Source organism: Sphaerodactylus townsendi, linkage group LG02 (assembly GCF_021028975.2).
Source record: "Sphaerodactylus townsendi isolate TG3544 linkage group LG02, MPM_Stown_v2.3, whole genome shotgun sequence".
Classification (NCBI taxonomy): Eukaryota; Metazoa; Chordata; class Lepidosauria; order Squamata; family Sphaerodactylidae; genus Sphaerodactylus; species Sphaerodactylus townsendi.
In genome coordinates this window covers 27,656,121-27,678,216 of record NC_059426.1, presented here as the reverse complement: position 1 = coordinate 27,678,216, position 22,096 = coordinate 27,656,121, and the positions used below count along the sequence as shown (strand labels likewise).

At 44.1% G+C, this 22,096-nt stretch overlaps 1 protein-coding gene across 1 annotated transcript in view; it reads right to left on the bottom strand.

Annotated features, from left to right (window-relative positions):
• Positions 1-16,978: 16,978 nt before the first annotated feature.
• The window catches only part of CHN1 (chimerin 1), a 158,560-nt gene continuing 153,442 nt past the window's right edge, over positions 16,979-22,096 (bottom strand). The window contains exon 13 of the mRNA XM_048486628.1: positions 16,979-17,897. Coding sequence (XP_048342585.1) covers positions 17,726-17,897 — 172 coding nt within the window. The 3' untranslated portion in view covers positions 16,979-17,725. The remainder of the gene's footprint in view (positions 17,898-22,096) is intronic.

The window sequence follows — 22,096 nt, the reverse complement described above, 5'->3', positions numbered from 1 at the left end:
GCAGGCGTGCAAGATCAGATCTTAACATCATGGCCTCATGAATATACTTTCCATCCTTCTATCTTTTTAAACATTGAACATCCAGTCTCAGAATCATATAGTTTATTACAGTCATTGACCAGCTATTACACACAACCAATTTTACAAAAGCAGCAAACTTCGATTTAAAACAAATTAAAACAAAGATCGTTTGAATATATCCCGTCTAAAAGCAAAAGAGATTAAAATAGAAGGATAGGACCTACATCTATTTCATAATTTGAAAGTTAACTTTAACAGTCAAATATGACAGACTATATACACAAATACACAGGACTTCACAATTTGCATAGTAACCTGTGGCTTTTCATCAGAAAGGAGCTTTTCAATCCAAACTGATTCTCAGTGCTCTGAGTTACGGACAATGGCCCCTTCCACACATGCAGAATAATGCACTTTCAATCCACTTTCACAATTGTTTGCAAGTTAATTTTGCTATTTCACACATCAAATCCAGCTGCAGAGTGGATTGAAAGTGCATTGAAAGTGCATTATTCTGCATGTGCGGAAGGGGTCATTCTTAGAGCTAACAGGCGGGGGGGGGGGGGCATATTCCAGGCATTTTACTTTTCCTCATGTGCATATGCACAGCCCCTCTGACCTAGGAACCCTTCTATACTTTGTATTATCGAAGGGTTTCACGGCTGGATTCAACTGGTTCTGGTGGGTTTTCTGGGCTGTGGACCGTGATCTGGTAGATCTTGTTCCTAATGTTTTGCCTGCGGCTGTGGCTGGCATCTTCAGAGGTGTACCACAGAGAAAAGTCTGTTTCACACTGTGTCTAGTGAGAAGGGAAAGTTTAGTGGGGTATATTGTCCATGTCCCAGGGTGGGGAACCAATCAGTAAGTGTTTGGGTGGAACTTGCCATGCATAGGTGTGGTTGAGTGCATTGTATTGAGGGTGGGGTTATCAGTCCATTTTTTAAGTACTGGTAGCCAAGCTTTGCTAATTTTCAGAGTCTCTTCTTTCCTGTTGAAGTTGTCCTGGTGTTTATGAATTTCAATGGCCTCCCTGAGCAGTCTAACATAGTAACCTTCCGAATTGTCCAGAATTTCAGTGTTCTCAAATAAAATGTTATGTCCAATTTTGTTTAACGCATGTTCTGCAACTGCAGATTTTTCAGGATGGTTAAGCTGACAGTGTCTCTCATGCTCCTTAATACGAGTCTGAATGCTGTGTTTTGTGGTTCCTATGTAGACCTTTCCACAGCTGCAGATAGACTCCTGCAGAGAGACCTCCTCACTTCTGCAGGAGTATCACATACCCTGCAGCTGTGGAAAGGTCTACATAGGAACCAAAAAACACAGCATTCAGACTTGCATTAAGGAGCATGAAAGACACTGTCGGCTTAACCATCCTGAAAAATCTGCAGTTGCAGAACATGCACAGGGAGACCATTGAAATTGGATTTTGCATTGACCAATATGGCTGTTCAACTTTCCCCCATTATAAAAAGCCATCTCTGAAATCCTGACTTTGGAACATGTGTCTTATGGCAGCTTCTCTTTAAAAATTACATCATTCATTCATATTAATTAATAATTTATTTTATTGTGTTTTTTAAAACCACACAAACAATTGTGGGTGACAATTAGAACCAAAACTACCAAATATATTATATCTTTCCCTCAGGCACATCTTATTGATCTTTCCTTTTTGGTGCACAAATTTGCAAATGTGCATCACTGTAGATACTGTAGATGGTGGGAAAGCTGTTAGTATTTTAGCAAGCGTCTGTCACACAATCCAGTTACTAAAGGGTTAACTGTCTGTATGCACACCAGTTGCTGAGGTCACTGTTTTATGACCTGCCCTATTGATTAGCTATTGGTCAGTGAATCGCCACTGCTTACATGTTAGCAAGCATGTATATCAGAGGTTATAAAGTTAACTCTATTTCTTTGTTCTACACACACACCACGATGTTATCACGAGGTAAGATAGACAAAATGTAACCAAGTGTAGTACTATAGATATGTAACAGTATAGCGTTCGTTATTTTACTTTCCATGTAACCCTTCCCTAAGTTAGTAAAGTGTTTTTATTCAAAAGCAACTCAAAGGATCTCTGGCTATCTTTTTCCCCCTTGGGAGACTGCTTCCGCACTCTGCTATTAAGAATTCCTTTGTATATGCCAATCCAACAAAAGCTGAGTTGTTGTTTGCTTATTTAGATGTTGATTCCCTGCTTTTCTTCTTGGTGTGAATACAGGGTGGTTAACATCATTGTTCCACCGTCATCTAGTTTATCTTCACAACTACAACCCTATGAGATAAAGGCCCATTCCGCACATGCAGAATAACGCACATTCAATCTACTTTCACAACTGTTTGCAAGTGGATTTTGCTATTGCGCACAGTAAAATCCAGCTGCAAAGTGCATTGAAAGTGGATTCAAAGTGCATTATTCTGCATGTGAGGAAGGGGCCTAAGTAGGTCCAGGAAGGGTGATTAGACCACAGCCCCAGCAAGTTACCAAGTAGTGTGGGGATTTGAACGCAGATCTCTGAGATCTTCGTCTGACACTAGAACATAAGAACATAAGAACAAGCCAGCTGGATCAGACCAGAGTCCATCTAGTCCAACTCTCTGCTACTCGCAGTAGCCCACCAGGTGCCTTTGGGAGCTCACATGCAGGATGTGAAAGCAATGGCCTTCTGTGGTTGTTGCTCTCAAGCACCTGGTCTGTTAAGGCATTTGCAATTTCAGATCAAAGAGGATCAAGATTGGTAGCCATGAATCGACTTCTCCATAAATCTATCCAAGCCCCTTTTAAAGCTATCCAGGTTAGTGGCCATCACCACATCCTGTGGCAGCATATTCCAAACACCAAACACTGTAACCAGATATCATGTCTATAGAACCGAATAAACAAATAAATAAATATACTATTACTAGAGTGAGGAGTCAACAATTAGGAAATGTCTCAGTGAATAAAAGTATAAAAGCCTAACTTCTTGTAAGTCCTTAGGTGAGGCCTTGAATCTTCCAAGCCTTTTGTATGGACTAATGTCCTCAGGAGTTCAACTTCTCCCATTCATAAACTGCTGGTGCTATTTAAAATGCCTTGCATGAGACAAGGGATCATATTCAATGAATTGCAACTGCCAGTACTGGTCTGAAAATATGCCCACGAGGCTCTCTCCCAAGAAAAAAAAAAGTGTCTCCTATTTCTTCTGCAGACCGGAAAGGTGTCTTCTTTCAGAAGGTCTACGATGACCCCGCATTCATTTCTAGGCCAACTTAGATCGGCTTTTAGGAATTTACTGACGAAATTTGTGTCAAGACGCTACATTTGTCAGACAATCCAGCCCTGTTCCATTCAGATAGGGCCCAAAATTATGTATTTTCATTTCGGGAAAAGAGAATGGAAATTGCAAAGCACCCATAATCTCTTAAGAGCAATTTGACTGGAATGATTAACAAGCCTTTCCAAAACACATGTTGCTGTCAATCATTTTGGCTTCCTCCTCAGAGTTCTATATAAATAAATGAAAATATTCAGCCAATTACCTTGTACCTAAAAAATTGAACACAGTTCAAATACCCACAGGTTTTTATGTCGTCCCATCCTTGATTGCAAAACAAGAGATAAGAATCTTGAATTTTGCTGTAAATTCTTACGGTTGTTTATGGTTAGGAATACACTTCGCTATCACACTTCACTGGTTATGGTTAGGGGAAAATGTTAACTGTATACATTTCTTAAGTATCTTCTATTCAACAGAAAGTTCATACAGCTACATTCAGAATCTCATCTTAGTAAACAATGCTCCGCCTTCAAGAAAGTTGTACTGTGAAATAACAAACAAGTCAAACTAAAATCATGCCAACAGTTGAAATAGTTTACCTGACCCAACAAGCAGAAGGATAGGTAGACTGTGGACTTCCATCTCTTTTCCTCACCGGTACAAATCCTTGCACTTCTCACGAGTTCACAGTCTGTTGCTGACAAATGTTTTGCTGTTCCCAGCTTGGGTACTGTGAAACTGTGACCCTGGAGCGATTGTTTTACACCACCTGTTTATGGGAATGACAGCTGAGCGATGCCGGTCCACTTTGGAAACAGGAACAGTCTATTTTTGCCAGAGTCTCTCTGGCTTACAGCAGGAATTCTTTTTGTCTAAGTTACAGATTCCAGGATGTGAACTAACTGGTCTCTGACTCTAGCATAACAGGTCCCTTTGATTAGAATAAATCTCTCTGATTTTCTGAAGGCTTCTTCTACATAACATAAGCTCTACTAGACTGGGCCAGTGGTTAGCATCTTGCTTTTAGGCAGGCGTCAGTCAGTTGTCCTGGAGGTCTAACAAACAGAGCACAGAGGCTGAGGCATTCCTCTAATGTTGTCTCCTAGCACTGGTATGCAGAGGCTTGCTGCCTCTGACTATGGAGGTTCCTTTAGTCACCATAGCTAGTAGCCAATAATGGATCTCTCCTAGAGGACTGCAAACACAATGGTGTCACCAGACCAACCTATGGTTTGTCCGGACACCTAAGAGGTTTGTCCCTCCCTCACTCCCACGGAGCCCAGAGAGGCTGCCTGCAGGGAGCCTCCCTCGGCCCCTCCCCTCCCTCCTCTCCCCCTCCCTTTGCTAGGATGAGTGGGCCTTGTCCAGATGCCGGGCCCCTCCGCTTCCCTCCCCTCCCCTGCATGTCACCCCTCACTCCCTCCCCTTTCCTACACAGTACTCCAAATGAACCATATATCTACACTCTATTACTATATTGGCTGTTTTATTTTCATTTCATTCTCTAATAATCTTCTGTATAAAGTTTGCATTTTTTCCCCACTAATACAGCACTGAGTTGACGTTTTCATTGAACTCTCCATTGCAACCTCAATATTATTTTACAGAAGTCTTCCTAGGACCAAGATGTTGGATGCAGACTAACTTTGGGGATTTCCACTGATTTTCCCTCCTATCTCCATTTTGGTACTCATCCGGTTCCTAGGAGGTCCCCTGCCCCTCAGGGGCAGCATTTGGGGGAGATCAGTAGAATACAGCACGAGTTGGGGAAAAGGAAAGTTTCATCCCACCGTCAGAAGTATTAGTGGAAAATTTAGCCTGGCTCCAAACCCATAACATTAACATGCTATTACATGAGATGCTCAGTACTTTTTAGCATGAGCCACTTGTGAGCCAGAAATAAGAAACAAATAATTTTTCAATCCAACATATATTCTAGCCAATCTGTCTCCCACTCGCAAACTTGAGAAATGCAAAAGTTGATTGAACTGTCACTTCCAAGAATAGCTGCCTATTTACGACTGACTTAATACCAACAGCAATTGGCCAGGTTCTAAAGGACTGTGAAACCATGAGGACACACCAAAAATTATGTTAAGTCTTCTTTGTCGTGAACAGCTGACCTTGCCCCCATGACTGAGTGGACTTTTCAAGGTACTTTGTGGAGTTCTGGCCTAGAAGGTATAGGATGCTGCGAGGGTTGTTGTGTGTGTAAAACAAGCACAATTTTATTAAGATTGAAGACAGAAAGGAACCCAAGGCCTACCAGAGTCCGTCACAGAAGCTAGACAAGCCAGTTTATGGACAGGTATAAGCAAAACCTGGGCCAAATTTCAGTCAAACGCTAGAGCATCATCTCCATGATGCGCTGATGTTATTTCTGGTTGTTCTGGAAGTGACATCATTATGTTGTCAGCGAGGATCACCCAACAGCAGTGAGAGTCCAACTGGTTGTCAGCATTGCGAGAGCTACCATAACTAGGTAAGGCCTGGAGGTTGTCTGGAATTATAACTAACTTCAAGACTTCAGATTCAATTACAACCTGCTGAAGTTCCTTCTCTCTCCAAACCCCGCCTTCCCCAGGCTCCTCCCACCAATTTTCCAGAAATTTTTCAACCCACACTTGGCCACCCTAGTCTACTTTGCAGCGACCGATTCACTAGCTGTAATTTCATGTGGCTGCTACTCCATGTGAGTCCTGTGACCTCAAAAATGAACTTTTCCAGGATTAGACATGGCTACTGGAAGGAGAGGAAAACAGGAATTTCTGCAACATCAGCCCTTTCCACAGACAAAATGCTGTATCCAAGCCATTTTTTAAAATTACAGCTATGAGATGGAGGGAATTGAACATGGGATATGGTGCTGGAGGCAGCGGCATGACTTTGTTCCCCAATGCCCCTTTCCCTGGGGTAAATTTCTCCCACCAAGCTGCTATTTTGCCTAGTGAGGAATAAAAAGAAGGCTAGTATGTCTGCTTCTGTACGGAAGCATTGTTAGCTTGGGTGATCCCATTTTCCTCCCCTGTAATTTTTCTCTATCCCTGACGCTAAAGTGGCTTGCCAAAAATATAATGGATTCCCTTTTTACATGGCTTGCTTTGTAATCATGTTAAGCCGAAACACGTTGTCCTATCATTCATTTCCCTTCTATTACATAAGCATTCTGGCCATAATTAGCCTTTCCTAGGTTGTAATTACACACAAAATCCATAACGCCACAAATTGCTAGGTTCGCTAGAGGATTTTTCATCGCGCAGAACAATTATATGTAGATTTTGAAAAAAGAAATCCAGAATGCTCTTCCCTGCCATGCAAAAGCTTAGCTCAGCAATATGAAGGAATTAAATTGTTTTGGAGATTTATTTCTTTGCTGTGCTGTTTAATGAACCACAACGTTAAATGTTCTTTCTCACTGATGGTCTGCTGTCTCGGACCCAAAAGTTTTGATGGTGCAGCATTCTGTCTTCAGGAACCGCCAGCCAGGTGCCTCAAGATGCTAAGCAGCACAGAGAGGTGATGGCCACCCACTGCTGTTTACCTAAGCAAGTGCTAATTGGAGTTCCAAAGCCTTTAAACAACACAGAGGTCTAAAGATGAAGGTTCCTTTTTTTTCAGATAATAGCCACTGGAGTTCATTTCAGAGCTACTGTGGTGTGATAGTTGGCATGCTGGACTGGAGATAGGGAAAGCTGTGTTCAAAACCCAGACAGGATGAATCTGAGATAGGGAAGTAGAGCCATTTGGCTGGGCCTCAAGCTCAAAGAAGACTGAGAAGTTTGCCTCAGTTACATTAATTGTTTCGCATTTGATAAGTTTTGCTACTGTCAGTGGTGGCACCTAGTTGATTGAATGGCATTCTTAACTCAATGGAGTTGCTACAGAATATAGTGGAACTCGGTTTTCGTTGGTAATCCGTCTGGAAAACCTCGGTGAAAACCGAAACTGACGAACACCGAGGAAACCACTTGCAAGCAATGGAGATGAATGGATCGTCGGTTTTCATTGCAAAATGTGCCAACGAAAACTGAAGCAAGTGACAAAAACTGAGTCAAAATTTTCACTGAGAGAATAGTTGAAAATGGAAACCGACGAAAGCCAACGATGACGAAAACCGAGGTTCCACTGTATATGGATGGTGATTGTATCTGGGTGATTGAGATGCATTCCTGTCAGTGTAATTGCTTCTAGATATATGTACTTATTAGTTTCTACCGCTGTAATGGAACATTCTTTCCTTGATCTTTCTTTCATGGTTTTACATGCTTGGTAGATAACTTGGCTTACCCCTGACACCCTCTACTCCCATGGGAACAGGGATGTTTCCACTGCTCTGTGAGAATAGGAGTCCAGGTGTCTTTATCTCTATCTGTCACTGACCTTAGAGTGCTTATGCTCTGGAGTAACTCTTTCTCACATTCTCTGGGAAAACAGAAGGGGGGATTGTTTCTGAATAAAGAGGATAGCAGAGGCCAGGTTCACTAGAACTGGCTTCTTGCGAGCTGGATGCTTCATTACTTTCCAATAAACCCTGCTGATCAACTATCCAGAGTCCGTTTATTGATTCAAGGGTCGAGATCTGACAGCATCCCCCTTAGATACTTTTGTCTAGTATTTTTATGCTGTTTGGTGTGTTTACGAGAGAGAGATCTGCATTCTTGTTTTGATGTAGATATTTTTTACTAAATTGGAGATTTGTAAACATTGACTGTAAATAAAGTCTACTACTATGACAGCTACTTATGTGCATTATGTTCCATCATTTTAATTTTAACTAGCGGGGCCCAGCCACGCGTTGCTGTGGCTTATTGTGGTGAAATGGGAAAGGAACAGTAGCAGCAAATCAATTGCAGAGGCCAGCAGTACGTGCTCATGCAAACACGCAGCCTGATACTGTGCGATGTCATTGATGTGTGTGCCCACATTCCTTGGGGGGAGAATGGAAAGGTGCTGGGCCCCCTGCCTCCCCTCCCTTGCATGCCACCCCTCACTGTCTCCCCTCTCTCACTTCTCTTCCCTTGCATGCCTCCCCCTCCGTCCCTTTCCTCTCCCTCCCTCTCTTCCCTTGCATGCCACCCCTCCCCCTCCCTCCCTCCCTCCCTCCCTCCCTCCCTTCCCTCTCCCTCATGTGTATGTGTGTGTATGTGTTTCACTTCCACTCGAGTTACTGCCTATGTACTGTTTCCACTGCTCCTATCTGGCCATCTGAGTGAACATTCTAAGCAGCACGAACATTCTAAGGGTGACAGTTACACACAGGCAGCTGCATGTCCTTCACCAGGGAGCGCCAGGAAAAAGGCGTTTTACCTGGGCCAGGTGTGAAATTTCAGGTATGTGAACATCTAAAAACACTCTCGCCTGGCTGACTATAGTGGCTGGGAATTTTCAGAGGAATTGGCCCAGCAGTTACTGAGGTATACTGTCATCAACAAAAACACTGTTAGCTTTTTATATATATAGATAATCGCTAAGGTCCTTAAAAAGGACTAAAGGTTGCCTGGGCTTTTCTTGATTTCTAAGAGAACCTGATCATGGCCCATCATTGTACTCTAGCAGACACCATAGGTCAGGGGTCTGCAACCAGCAGCTCTCCAGATGTTCATGGACTACAATTCCCATCAGCCCCTGCCAGCATGGCCAATTGGCTGGTGGGATTTGTAGTCCATGAACATCTGGAGAGCCGCAGGTTGCAGACCCCTGCCATAGGTGGTACTGGTTTGTTCTCTACAAATGTACGCTATGAGGGTTATGATGATCTGAACATATAGTAAAATGTTTGCTGAAGAGGTAAAAATGAAATTTCTTTACTGTTAAACTGCTGCTAATCCTTCATGTTCTAATTGTGAAAATGTTTTTTTTTCCCTGCTGGAGCCAAATCTTAATACATAGCTGTTGAGGTGCCCTGAACCATCAGACATTTCTTAAGCTAGCATTGATCCCACCCTATTTGGGGAGGCATCACAAAACAAATATATAAATAAATGTGTAGAATATTAACATATATATATTAACATATATATATAAATGTGTAGAATATTAACATATATATATATACATTTTGTAAATAAATAAATAAAATAATTTTTATGGATATATGAATCAGTGAATCAGGAGAGTAGATGGCTCCAACACCTGGGAAGGTCTGTCCGGACACCTGGGAGGTCTGTCCGGCCACCTGGGAGGTCTGTCCGGACACCTGGGAGGTCTGTCCGGCCACCTGGGAGGTCTGTCCGGCCACCTGGGAGGTCTTTCCGGCCACCTGGGAGGTCTGTCCGGCCACATGGGAGGTCTTTCTGGACACCTGGGAGGTTTATCCGGACTCCTGGGAGGACAGTCCGGACACCTGGGAGGTCTGTCCGGACACCTGGGAGGTCTGTCCGGCCACCTGGGAGGTTTGTCCGGACGCAACGTTAACAACTCCACAAACCACAAACGCGCCGCATCAACCGCTATTTTATCAATTGCGCTGAGCCCACATATAAAGTGCAATACATAAAGTGCAACCAGTGAAAAGTGCAAACAACATCAGAGCCTGGACTCTTACAATACTACACATATCACATCACCATATAACGTAGTCAAGGTGACTAAACGATGTCTTCTTCACTTGGTCCTATATCTTCATCCGTATAGGTACTTGGACGGGACCTGTTCTTTGGAGATAATCCATCACTTATCAATAGCTGCATATACTGCATTCCAGTCAGTAGAAGTAAGTCTATATGGCAAAGTGGACCCTTAAAAGTTTTTAATGCCAAACTGAATTCCCAACTTCTCTATGGAATTCCAGTATGGATAAGTGCCTTGAATTGGGATGTCGAAAGCATATAATCAGATTTTTTTACACAAAATCCTTGAAACTCTAAAATGCATGCCGTGTGCAGCTCTGTGCCTTGAAACAAACCAAAGGCTTTTAGCTACCAGAACCTGGCTGGCCACAATTAAATTCTGGCTTCACTGTCATTTCAAAATGGAAGCTAATGGCTTAATTTCCTAGATGCTAACTGAATCCCAGTCATCAGTGTGGCTGAGACACATTGAGGAAAAATTAGTTCAGTAAGGATCTCTTTAGAGTCCCTGCACGGCCTTGCTGAAGAATCAGTATTCGATGAGATTAAGTGTAGATTGTTAGACATAGAAATGCCGGTGTTTTGGAACCAAGGTAGAAGTAGGTGTTCCCCACCGAGATTTGGGCAAATAGCTACTCTATAGCATCATATTTTTCATATTTAACTGGTCCACTTCAACCTTCCTGGAGAGCATATATGCTCACCAGATTCGATGCTCCCCCTTTATCCTTGTTATATGGGAGATATCACAAAATTATGTTTTTGGATAGAGTTAACCCCTGCAGGCAGTGAGTTAGAATCACTAACCCATGATCTGTTATACTGCTCTTTTAATTCTAGAATGGGTGTTGAATTTATTGCTCCATCGCTTTGTGGTAGAGAATGGTACTCGGAGGAGAGCAAGACATCCTTCCTCGTGACTGACCAAACCCCCAGAACAACTGAACCAGTTGCAAAGTTTTTTACAGAAAGGGATTAGATACTATGAATGGAATGTAGCATATCTCAGTGGTTGATTTTGAAACGTTTTATTTACTGTATTATATTTGGCTGTACTGTATATTCATTTGTATCTCTTCTAATGCCAATTAAGTCCTGGTGTATGTCCTCTCCCAGAAATGTTAATGTGTGCTGCTGAGTCAGCCCATTGTTCTAGGAATGAGGCTAGTGTGCGCAACTTATCAATCTAATGGTGCAAAATGCTTGCCCTGCCACCAGCTGTGCAGCGTGTTTCTGCAAAGTCTGCATGTTTGGTAGCCGTTGGACAGCATCTCGGTCTGTGTGCCTTACTTGCTGGGATATTATGTTTCCTGACAGGTGTTTATGAAGCGGGAAAGGCCCCACTATTGGCTACTACCATGAGGATTGGGCTGGCATTTGCCAACTCTTCATTGGCCAGCCGGTTTGTCAGTTTCCTCAGGCGACTGTGGCCAAGAGGGTGGGGCCAGAGGTGGGATCCAGCAGGTTCTCACAGGTTCCCGAGAGTAGGTTACTAATTATTTGTGTGTGCCAAGAGGGGGTTACTAATTGGTGATTTTGCCACATGATTTTGGCCTTAGTTACGCCCCTCCTCTCAGCAGTAGCGCGCAGAACTTGAAGCAGTCTAGCAGGAGGTGCACCGGCGTGCGTGGCAGCCTGCGCCTGCGTGCATTCGTTTCCCACCCAAGGACCGGCGCAGCGGCTGCGTCCTTGCCACATCCCCGCCCAGGAATGGCCTGCCCCCGGAATGCCCAGCCACACCCCCGTCATGCCCCGCCCAGCCCCATTGGCGCTACGCCACAGTTTGAATCCCACCACCATGGGAACCTGTTACTGAAATTTTTGGATCCCACCACTGGGGGGGGGGGGCTGCACTGAGGAGGGGGTGGGTGACTCTGAGATCATGAATGGGGCACTGTGAGCCGTGCCACGGTTTTTGATGGTGTAACTTTGCCCTGGCGAAAGTGGGCTCCCATTCTGAAAGGGCCCACAGAGGTGACTAACATTGGCCTAGCCTCTGGAAACATCTCCTTTTGCTTAGCACAGGCCCCTGTGCCGGAGGTGCACTGGCGTGTGGGGCAGCCATGCTGGTGCCGTCATAAATGCCCCTGACACCAGCGCAAGGAGCGCTTACGCCATGATGACGCCATGACGCCTGAGCACTTCCAGCCCCTCCCTTTAGATTGCGTTGTACAGTGATGCTGTACTAAGCAAAAGGCTTTTTATCATGCTGGACGTCTCTTTTATTTATAGTAATGATTTGCTACCAGTGGACGAGACATAAGAGGAAGGGTAATTAGACATAGATTTATTACAGTGGAGACCTGGAATTTTAGAAATGAGCAGGCAAGATGACTGCTCTGCCTACTTGCTAATTGGGAGGGAGGGGGCGCGAGTATGCAGAGGATTAACCTTCTTTGGGAGAATCCTGCCAGCCAGCTTCCTCCCTCACCACAGAAACGGTTTGTCAGCCTCATCCACTTCAGTGCTACTGATGGGTCTGAGAGGTTGCCTCAGCTGTGGGCGGCTCTCTCACTAATGCTTGCTTGTCAAGGTCACTTGTGGTGCCTGTAGGTGGTTCTGACCGCAGAGTATAAAGATTGAATGCTGAACAATCTCAACCCTGCTTTTCATGCGCAGGAGGATTGCAGCACCAGCTGTTAACATGTGAGACCAAAATTTCAACGCATTCCTGGAGTGAAAAGACTGATTTGACTGCTAGTTGGCATTGCTGATAGCTGGAGATATCACACAGTTTGGGTAAGGAACTGCCAGTGTTGTTGGGTAGGTATCATTAATTCTAACAGCCGCTCTTTAAAGAGAGCAGGACTATCCTTGTTGAAACTATGAATCTGTTAAAACATTAGCCCCATCGTGGTGTAGCGGGTTAAGAGCAGGTAGATTCTAATCTGGAGAATTGGGTTTGATTCCCCATCTCTTCCACCTGAGTAGTGGAGGCTTATCTGGTGAACCAGATGTGTTTCCACACTCCTACATTCCTGCTGGGTGATCTTGGCCTAGACAGTTATTCATAACTCTCTCAGCCCCACCTACCTCACAAAGTGTCTGTTGTGAAAAGAGGAAGAGAAAGGAGCTTGTAAGTCACCTTGAGTCTCCTTACAGGAGAGAAAGGTGGGATATAAATCCAAACTCTTCTCCTTTTCTTCTTCTTCTAAAAAGGCTAGTTTTGAACAGACAGAGTACAGTTCTAGTAAAAGATTCAATAATCCTAAATACTCCTAATATGCAATGCACAATTTACTTGGTATGTGTAAGGAATTCCATAGAAGCAGAAGTAAAAGGCTTTTTGGGTGTAAAAGTCCGTTTATTAAGACATCTTAGAAAGCTCACATACACGTAATGGCAGGAATGGCACTTCCCGCCAGAAGCACAGGTTATAACACCATTCACCCCATCCCCCCTTCCTGCTTCCCATGGGAACGGAGTCTTCATCTCCCGCGCAAAGATAAAGTCTCCCACTGGTTTGAATCTTTTCGGGCTCCATCGCCCTAGGCAGAGAATGCACTCAAGGGGTTACTTCTACTCATCAACACCCAGAATCCTTTACAGTATGTGCAATTAGCAGCAGCAGTGGCGTTGTGGTTAAGAGCAGGTGTACTCTAATCTGGAGGAACCGGGTTTGATTCCCCGCTCTGCCACTTGAGCTGTGAAGAAGAAAGGCCAGAAAGCAAGCCTTTATTGGCATAGACACTTGAGCTGTGGAGGCTTATCTGGGGAATTCAGATTAGCCTATGCACTCCAACACATGCCAGCTGAGTGACCTTGGGCTAGTCACAGTTCTTCTGAGCTCTCTCAGCTTCACCTACCTCACTGGGTGTTTGTTGCGAGGGGGGAAGGGAAGGAGTTTGTAAGCCCCTTTGAGTTTCCTATAGGAGAGAAAGGGGGATATAAATCCAGCTCTTCTTCTTAGAAATATATCAATCAAGATCCAGCCCAAACAATGGCTACTAATAAATCTAGTAACTGGTCTTCCTCACAAGAGGTAACGTCTCTGTTCAATAACAGTAGTTCAGATATAACAATCTTTGAGCAGCCATCATGACCAATAAGTCACATAGAAGGTACTGAATGTTGTTCAAATTGCACGTTCCAAAGGCACCATGCTGGAAACATACCACTTCCTGGCCAGTTTGGCGTAGTGGTGGGCCCTAATCTGGCAAACCAGGTTTGATTCCCCACTCCTTCACGTGAAGACTGCTGGAAGACCTTGGGCCAGTCACAGTTCTCTCAGAACTCTCTCAACCCCACCTACTTTACAAGGTGCCTGTTGTGTGTACGTGTTTGTGGGGGGAAGTCAGTCATAAGCCACTCTGAGACTCTTCAGTGTACAGAAAAGTGGGCTATAAAAACTCTTCTTCTTTTCTTCTTGCAAACACATAAGTATTTTTACTAGAGCATTCCTAAAGAAGAAGAAGAAGAAGAAGAAGAAGAGGAGGAGGAGGAGGAGGAGTTTGGATTTATATCCCCCCTTTCTCTCCTGTAGGAGACTCAAAGGGGCTTACAAGCTCCTTGCTCTTCCCCCCTCACAGCAAACACCCTGTGAGGTGGGTGGGGCTGAGAGAGCTCCGAGAAGCTGTGACTAGCCCAAGGTCACCCAGCTGGCGTGTATGGCAGTGCACAAGCTAATCTAGTTCACCAGATAAGCTTCCACAGCTCAGGCGGCAGAGCTGGGAATCAAACCCGGTTCCTCCAGATTAGAGTACATGAGCTCTTAACCTCCTACGCCACTGCTGCGTAGTCATATATCTTATGCCCCATTCACACACTTTCCAGACACTGCTTCTTTCCCTTTTGCTTCTGGTTCATTCTTTCTGTGTTCCTGGTGTCCATACCTTTTTATCCTGTACTTCCTCTGGCAGTCTGGTCTTTCATTGCCAATTCCTTGCCCAATCATGGAGCGTTGAACAGCCTATTGCCTGGTAGCATAAATACTCTCCAGTTCCCCTTCATTTCTGCTCCTTCCTTATGCTCCTGATTCCAGATCTGGAACAGGATTGCCAACGTGTTCTTGTCAGCTATTTTTTTTCCGTTAGCATCATCCAGACTAGCAACTGTTTCTTGCATGATTTGGTATTAAGGGGAATTGAGAAACTTGTCTGCAAGAGAGATTATGATTCTGCATAATGATCCTGACACAATTTGTATTTTGGACTTCACCAGGTAGCGTAACTTCGTGGTATTTCGAATTCAGGTAGCTGGGGTTGAAGGGAAGATTTCACATGTATTTATGCACACTGGGGACCTTCTTGGTGATGGCACTGAAACTTTGGAACTCCTTGCCCCAGTGATTGGTCTGTCTCCACTAGGCATTGGCTTCTGATAGCAAGTGAAGTTTTTTTTTTTGATCTGGTTTCCTTCTTAGCCCTCCTTCCTGTTTTATATGTTTTTAAACATTATTTATAGCTTTGCATTTTAAAAGCTGTTTTAATGTTTGAAACATTGCCAGCCTCAGCGACCCTGAACTGGGTGGAAAGGTGGCACAGAAAGGATTTAAATTAGTTAATTACAGATCCCTTGCTCCAATCACAAGTGAAACTCGGGGGACATTTTTGCAGGAAAGTACCTGGCATTAAACCTTCTCCTTCCTCTTCTGTACTCTTTAGATCAGAGAAATCTTTAATCTTTCCATTTAAATCATTTGTATTCCACTCTGGTATCGATACTCACGGTGCCCGATTATGCACAAAGTCTTTGCTGCGTAGTGGGGGGCCAGTGTTTGCCAAAGCAAGAGTTCTTGGGTGGACATATTTTCTGGATATGTTTTGTCATCAGAGCGAGACAGATTTGCCAATGGGCACAGCCTTGCCCCGGAGCTCTTCCCTCTGCCCATGACCAGCTTTCTCACTGCTTGCAGCACTTTGCATGCCTTCCTTTTCACATTCCCTTCATGTTGTTGGCTCCTTCCTGCTTCTCTAAGTGCACTGATCAAAAGATTGATCAATAGATCTCTGAGATGTACAGTGGGGAGGAGACCCCTGACATGATATATAAAAAAGAGCAAAAATTCACAAGAAAGTCATCTTCTGAGTTAGCAGAGGTTTGCGAACCCGAAGGCCAGAGACAGTCGGTCTAGGCGGGCAAGAGGTGGCAAACATTGACCTTTAATATGATTGGTGAATTCAACTGTAATTCTAGACCAATGAGAGGCTGTTGTGTGGACGGGGAAAAGTATCCATGATGTATGCATTGTATATGCTGAGTTGAGTTGAGATAGAGACAGAGGCCCTTTCCGCACGGGCCTAATACAGCGCCCTGGGGACGGCAAAAACGCCATGTCTCCTCAGGGGAGCCGCTCGCGATGGGGGCAATAACTGAGCTTCAAGAGTCGCAAATGCCGCTCTTGCTCCTCCCGGAAGCCGGCGCGGAAGCTGCCGTTTTCCCACCTCACTTCCCAAGTGAGGTTTACGGAAAATGGCGGCTGGAAGGCGCCTTCCCTCCCCCCTGTGCCCAGTCGACCTACCTGCTCTTAAGCGATTGTTTCGGCAAGCAGTGTTGTCGAAGCTCTGGGCCTGATAGTTCTCCCTCCTGCCCGCGACGCCGGAGTGGAATCAGCGCAGGGCAGGGGATGTGTCCCTCTGGTCCTCGGGCGACGCCTGGGCTGGACGGTCACCGTGCAGCAGGTAGGGTCGATCGTAACGCATCGGTAAGTTCCGTGGATTGCCTGTTTGCTCATCGCGCAATCGGACCGCTCGCGGCGAACGGTCCCGGGGGGGCTTGGGTCGGCGTCATGTACACCGACCCAACCCCCAATGTGGCCGTGCGGAAATGGCTTGAGTTAAGTTCTGAGTGTGTTGAACTTTGTTCTTGCTGAAGAGTTCTGTATAGTTTAATAGTCTTGTATAGAACAGACTTGTGTAACCTTGCAACTGCTAAAGTAAAAGCCTTCCTATGGAAAGAACATCTTGCGTGGAGAGTATTCTTTTCCAAGTATGGTACAAGGTTGCAGTGATTGCAAGAAGACTAAACATTCTCATCTTACCAGAGTGACTCCGCTTTACACTCTGCTGATAACCCCCTCCCCCATATCTGATGTCTGGGTTCAATCTCTCCTCCACCAGCACAGCCGCAGCACAGCACAGGCGTATGCATGGGGGTAGGAAAAAACGCAGCAAGACATCATAAGGTTCTAAGGCAAAACTTTAATAAATTAATACGCATGCCCAATAAAAATACAAAATGACAGTTTGAAAACAACAACAAATCCATCTTCACTCATTCAGTGTTGTCCTCTTTAGCCAGAGTCATAAGAAAAAGCATTACTTAAAAGTGGCACTCAGAATCTTTTTTTGGCACAAGAAAATGTACTACCAAAAACCCAAAAAGTTACAGAACCTAAGATGAAATTATCCTGCAAAGTAGGAAAGAGAACAACACACAGTGAATTAACAGCTAGAGGCTTCGTTTCACCTCGGTCTGCTTTCCTCCCTGAAACCTATACGAAATGTAAAAACGAATTCACAACAGAGTTACACTGTGAAACATGCCAAAGTACAACCACAGACTACTCCAGAACACAGATGCAGTGCTGTTCTTTTGCTGTATCTTTTGTAGCAGAAGCTGCACAAAAGCGGGGCAGCAGGGAGCGGATCATATAAGCTCGAGTTTCCTGTACCCTTAAGAAACACTGACATGGCTAGGGCTGCAAAGCAGAAGGACGTCTTAACTTTCCCCCAGCGTTGTCTGGAATGGAGCCACAGAAGCAACATATTTAAGCATCTTTCACACAACACCACCTCACATTAAGAAATTCAGCTAGAGCAGCTGGCTCAATTATTTCCAAATATTCCTTCATCTTCCACGGGATTTTCATCCTTGTCCATTTTTAAAAAACACTCTCGTGCACACACCGCCTCACAAATCAGAAGTTCAAAATAGAATATCTTCGTTCTTTATAAGCATCTCCACCACAAGTCTCTGGTAACGGATGTCATTCAAGGCAGCCATGGCGTCTTGTTCCGGCGCTCGCATAAGTGTTGGTCCAAACACAATGCCAAGGTTTTCTGCATTCATGAGGTTCTCCTTTTCCTGAAGCGTTACCCTGCAACAAAGGTGGTTATGGTTACAAAGGAGGATATGGTAACCGACCGCCTTGATCCTGTGAACATGGAAATAAAAACTTAAGAGGCTAGAAATTAAAGCCAGTTGTGCACAAGTAAATCGTCTTGGCTTCCTGCAAAGGATCCTGCAGGTTCTTGTTTGAGAAGGTAGCATTAGAGATCCTCAGACCCAAGCCACAATTCCCAGGGTTGCTTCGGTGGGAATGGCGGCCACCAAGTCTTGAGGAAAGGCTGCTCTGGAAAGCAGTAGCCATAAGGTAGACTGAGGGTGAAGCTGAGGTCACTAAGGTAGTTAAACCCCACTTGGTCAAAGTTCCTTTATTAATTTATTTAGAACATTACCTATGAAGATTGCTAAAAAACAATTTGAGGAATGGGATGGGAAACTGAAAGCATGGGTGTTTGATAAGAAAAATGCAAGAGTAATGAACAAAGTAGTATATATGCCAAATAAACTTCTAGGATGGGGAATACCGAAAACACAGGAATATTTTGAGGCATCCCAGATAAAAAGTTTCATGGACATAAAAGAAGATAATATAGAAGAATGGACAAAGTTTGAAAATGAAGTAAATGAAGGAATAGGCAAATATGGTATTTATACAAATGATTATAAAATTGTAAAACAAAGAGTTATAGGCCCGAGAAAAGTGAATATGGAAATATGGGAAAAATGGAGAAGCAAATGGATGCCTGACATCCTGGACAGCGTGATTGGAAAAGAAGGATGGAAAACTATAAAAAACTGAAGGAAAAAGGAATACATAAAGTGGCGGATCTAGTCCATGAAGGAGAGGTTATATTATTACAAAATTTAATAGAAATTGGAGGGAAAGAGAACGGGCTGGTATTAAGAGGGATTTGGGACAGAAATTTAGAATAAAAGGTGATTGTATAATAATTCAATGGTTGAAGAGCCATGAAATACTAGAAGGAAAAATATTGGGATTAGTTTATAAATATATGTCGGAAGATAAGGATTTTATGTCGAGAATGTTGAAGCAAAAATGGGAGAAAGAAAAACTCTTTGAGGATGAAAAAATAGAAAGAATCATGGATAGTATGAATAAGATAAAAGATTGACAAATATGTGGAACTGGAAAGAAAGGTAATACTTCAATGGTATAGAACCCCAATACAACTAGCCTATATGATTAAGGGATTGAGCCCAAGATGTTGGCATTGTGGTGAACAGGTCATGTTCCTTCCTATTTTCCTTGGTTCCGTACAGCAATCACTTGCAGTAGAAATTCAGCCGTCTTTTCCAGTGTCTCCTGTTTCTTACTATTGAGAAGGAAGTTCATTTGCAAGTCAGCTGGACAAGTTAGTGCTTTAATGGTATGTGGACTGTGGTAATAAGTATCTGATGTTTGAGTACTTAGGACAGAAGAAAATCACGTGATTTAAGGTTTCTACTTGGTTCAGACAATAGAAGAAGAAGAAGAAGAGTTTGGATTTATATCCCCCCTTTCTCTCCTGCAGGAGACTCAAAGGGGCTTACAATCTCCTTGCCCTTCCCCCCTCACAACAAACACCCTGTGAGGTAGGTAGGGCTGAGAGAGCTCCGAGAAGCTGTGACTAGCCCAAGGTCACCCAGCTGGCATGTGTGGGAGTGTACAGGCTAATCTGAATTCCCCAGATAAGCCTCCACAGCTCAGGTGGCAGAGCTGGGAATCAAACCCGGTTCCTCCAGATTAGATACACGAGCTCTTAACCTCCTACGCCACTGCTGCTCCTCCTACGCCACTGCTGCTCCAATAGGGACAAAATCTTTCATTGGACGGGATAGAAAGCAGTTGCCCCTCCTCTATTGCCGATAGAAACACATTGCATCTGGTGCGGGTTAGGGCCCATCTCTGTGTTGGCTCCAGTAATAGATCAATGTAGTGCGCCAGCATGTGGTCAGTCAATGTGGTACAGTGATTAGAGGGGCAGATGAGGATCTGAGGACCCAATCTGAAATCCCTTCTCTGTCATGGAATCTCACTGGGTCCTGTCACTCATTCTCCCTCTCGGTGTAATCAGCCTCCCTAGTTGTAGATAACATTGAAAAAAATGTATGCTGCTTTGAGTCACACAGAGGAAGGACAGGATAAAAATGTACTAATTACATACTACCGGTATAAGTTATCTTGGCATGTCATTATTGCCTGGTCTGAGCCACCCCACAGGATTGCTGAGATGCTATATGACATTACAGACACATCTGGAGAACCGGGTTTGATTCCCCGCTCTGCCACTTGAGCTGTGGAGGCTTATTTGGGGAACCAGATGAGCTTGTGCACTCCAACACATGCCAGCTGGGTGACCTTGGATTAGTCACAGTTCTTTGGAGCTCTCTCAGTCTCATCCACCCTCACAGGGTTTTTGTTGTGTGTGTGGAGCGGGGGAAGGGAAAGGAGATTGTCAGCCCCTTTGAGTCTCCTTACAGGAGAGAAAGGGGGGATATAAATCCAAACTCTTCTTCTTCTTCTAAAATATCATGTGATAGGTCTGAATAGCATATACTTTTTCCCCTAAAGAAACCACAGTTAAAAACATCACTTACAGTTTAGAAACTGTTACCATAACAACAGATGTACATGTTTAAGCAGCTCGGTACACACATGCTGCATGTAGTTAAGTATGTAAGTGCTGTCAAGTTGCCATTGACTTAAGGTGACATCAGCTTGGGCCTTTCAAGGTCATAAGAATCAGCAGTGGTTTGCCACAACCTTCCTCCGCAGAGTCTTCCTTGGCAGTCCCCCAAACCACTGCATAGCTTCCAAGATCTGCAGTGATGGGACTATTCCCATTCCACTTAACTAGTGATATATTAAGACTGACTCCTTCCTTTCTCCAGCTGCTGTTTCAAGGGAATAAGCTACAAACCACTGTCTTGAGAACCTTTGGTTTCCTTTATGGCAATTAATTATCTCTCTCATTAAAACAGATTTCCATTTGTAAATTAATTTGTTAGCAGATTTTTAAAAAACCAGCTCTAACAATGCATTACTGATCCATAACTGAAAATAAATGTTTTTCTGGGTACTGATAATGGTCTAAATATCCACTGCTCAGTAAGCGATGAATTATAAAACCAAAACATGAAAATTATTTTTCCCCATTAAGGCCCTATTCACTCTCCAGCGTGAAATAAAACACTTTCAGATATTTGCTTTGCAGTCAAGAGCTGCCAGTCAGTGGAAGTTGTCTGGAGGGTGTCCAAGCTCAGAAGCTTCTATTTATAGGGACTCCAGATATACTGATTTGTTGGCTGACAGCTGAAGCTCAAAAACAAAAATTCCATTAACGGGTCCCCCACCACAACACCTCTTAGCAAGCCTGCAGGTAAAAAGGTAAAAGTGGTCATTAGGCTGGGAAGTGAAACAGATCTCTGAAAAGCTCATAACACAAAAATCTTATTGTCTCAAGGGTGCTACTGGATTTGAATCTAGTTGAAGCAGGTAAGGTTGACTTCTTACATGCAGCTGCACCTGAGAAAAGTATGTGTTCATCTCATAAACTCTGGGACTTTCCCCACTTACCTTAAGCCTCGCGCTACTCTCCTCAAGTAGTGCGGGGTCCCGGGGCACTCCCCACGACAGGGGCGGCAACAGCGCAGCTGCCGCTGTCGCGCCCCCTCAGCGCGCGGCATCCCTGGAGCTCTTTTAAAGGGCGCCTTTTGATGACAACGTGCAGAGCGCGGGGTTGTGGGGATGCCCAGGCGCACGCCAGGAATGCCGCGCACTGAGAGCAGCGCGCGGCATAGGGCGGATCGGGGTGAGTGGGGAAACGCCCACAGTAAAGGGAGTAATGGGGGGGGGGATTTTTCACCATCTATGATTGGTCTTGCTGTTTTAAATACTGCACTAATGGTTATTTTATTATTGAATTTGGATTCTGTGCTGTTGCCGCCCTGAGCTCTGTTGGAGAGGGTGGGATATAAATAAAAATATAAATAAATAAAATATAAATAAGAAAACTGGTTGCCCTCCCAGAATCTCTGCAAGCACGACAAAACTGCCACATTCAGTTTCTCATCCTGCTTCCTTTTAACTCCCCCCTTCATTTGTTTTCAGATGTGTTTGCGTTTCTATCATTTTTGTGTTTCCTATAGACTGTTTCCTACATATTTCAAAAACAGAATATTTATCTAAATCATAAGATCTAATAAAAATGATGTCTGTGATGACTGGTG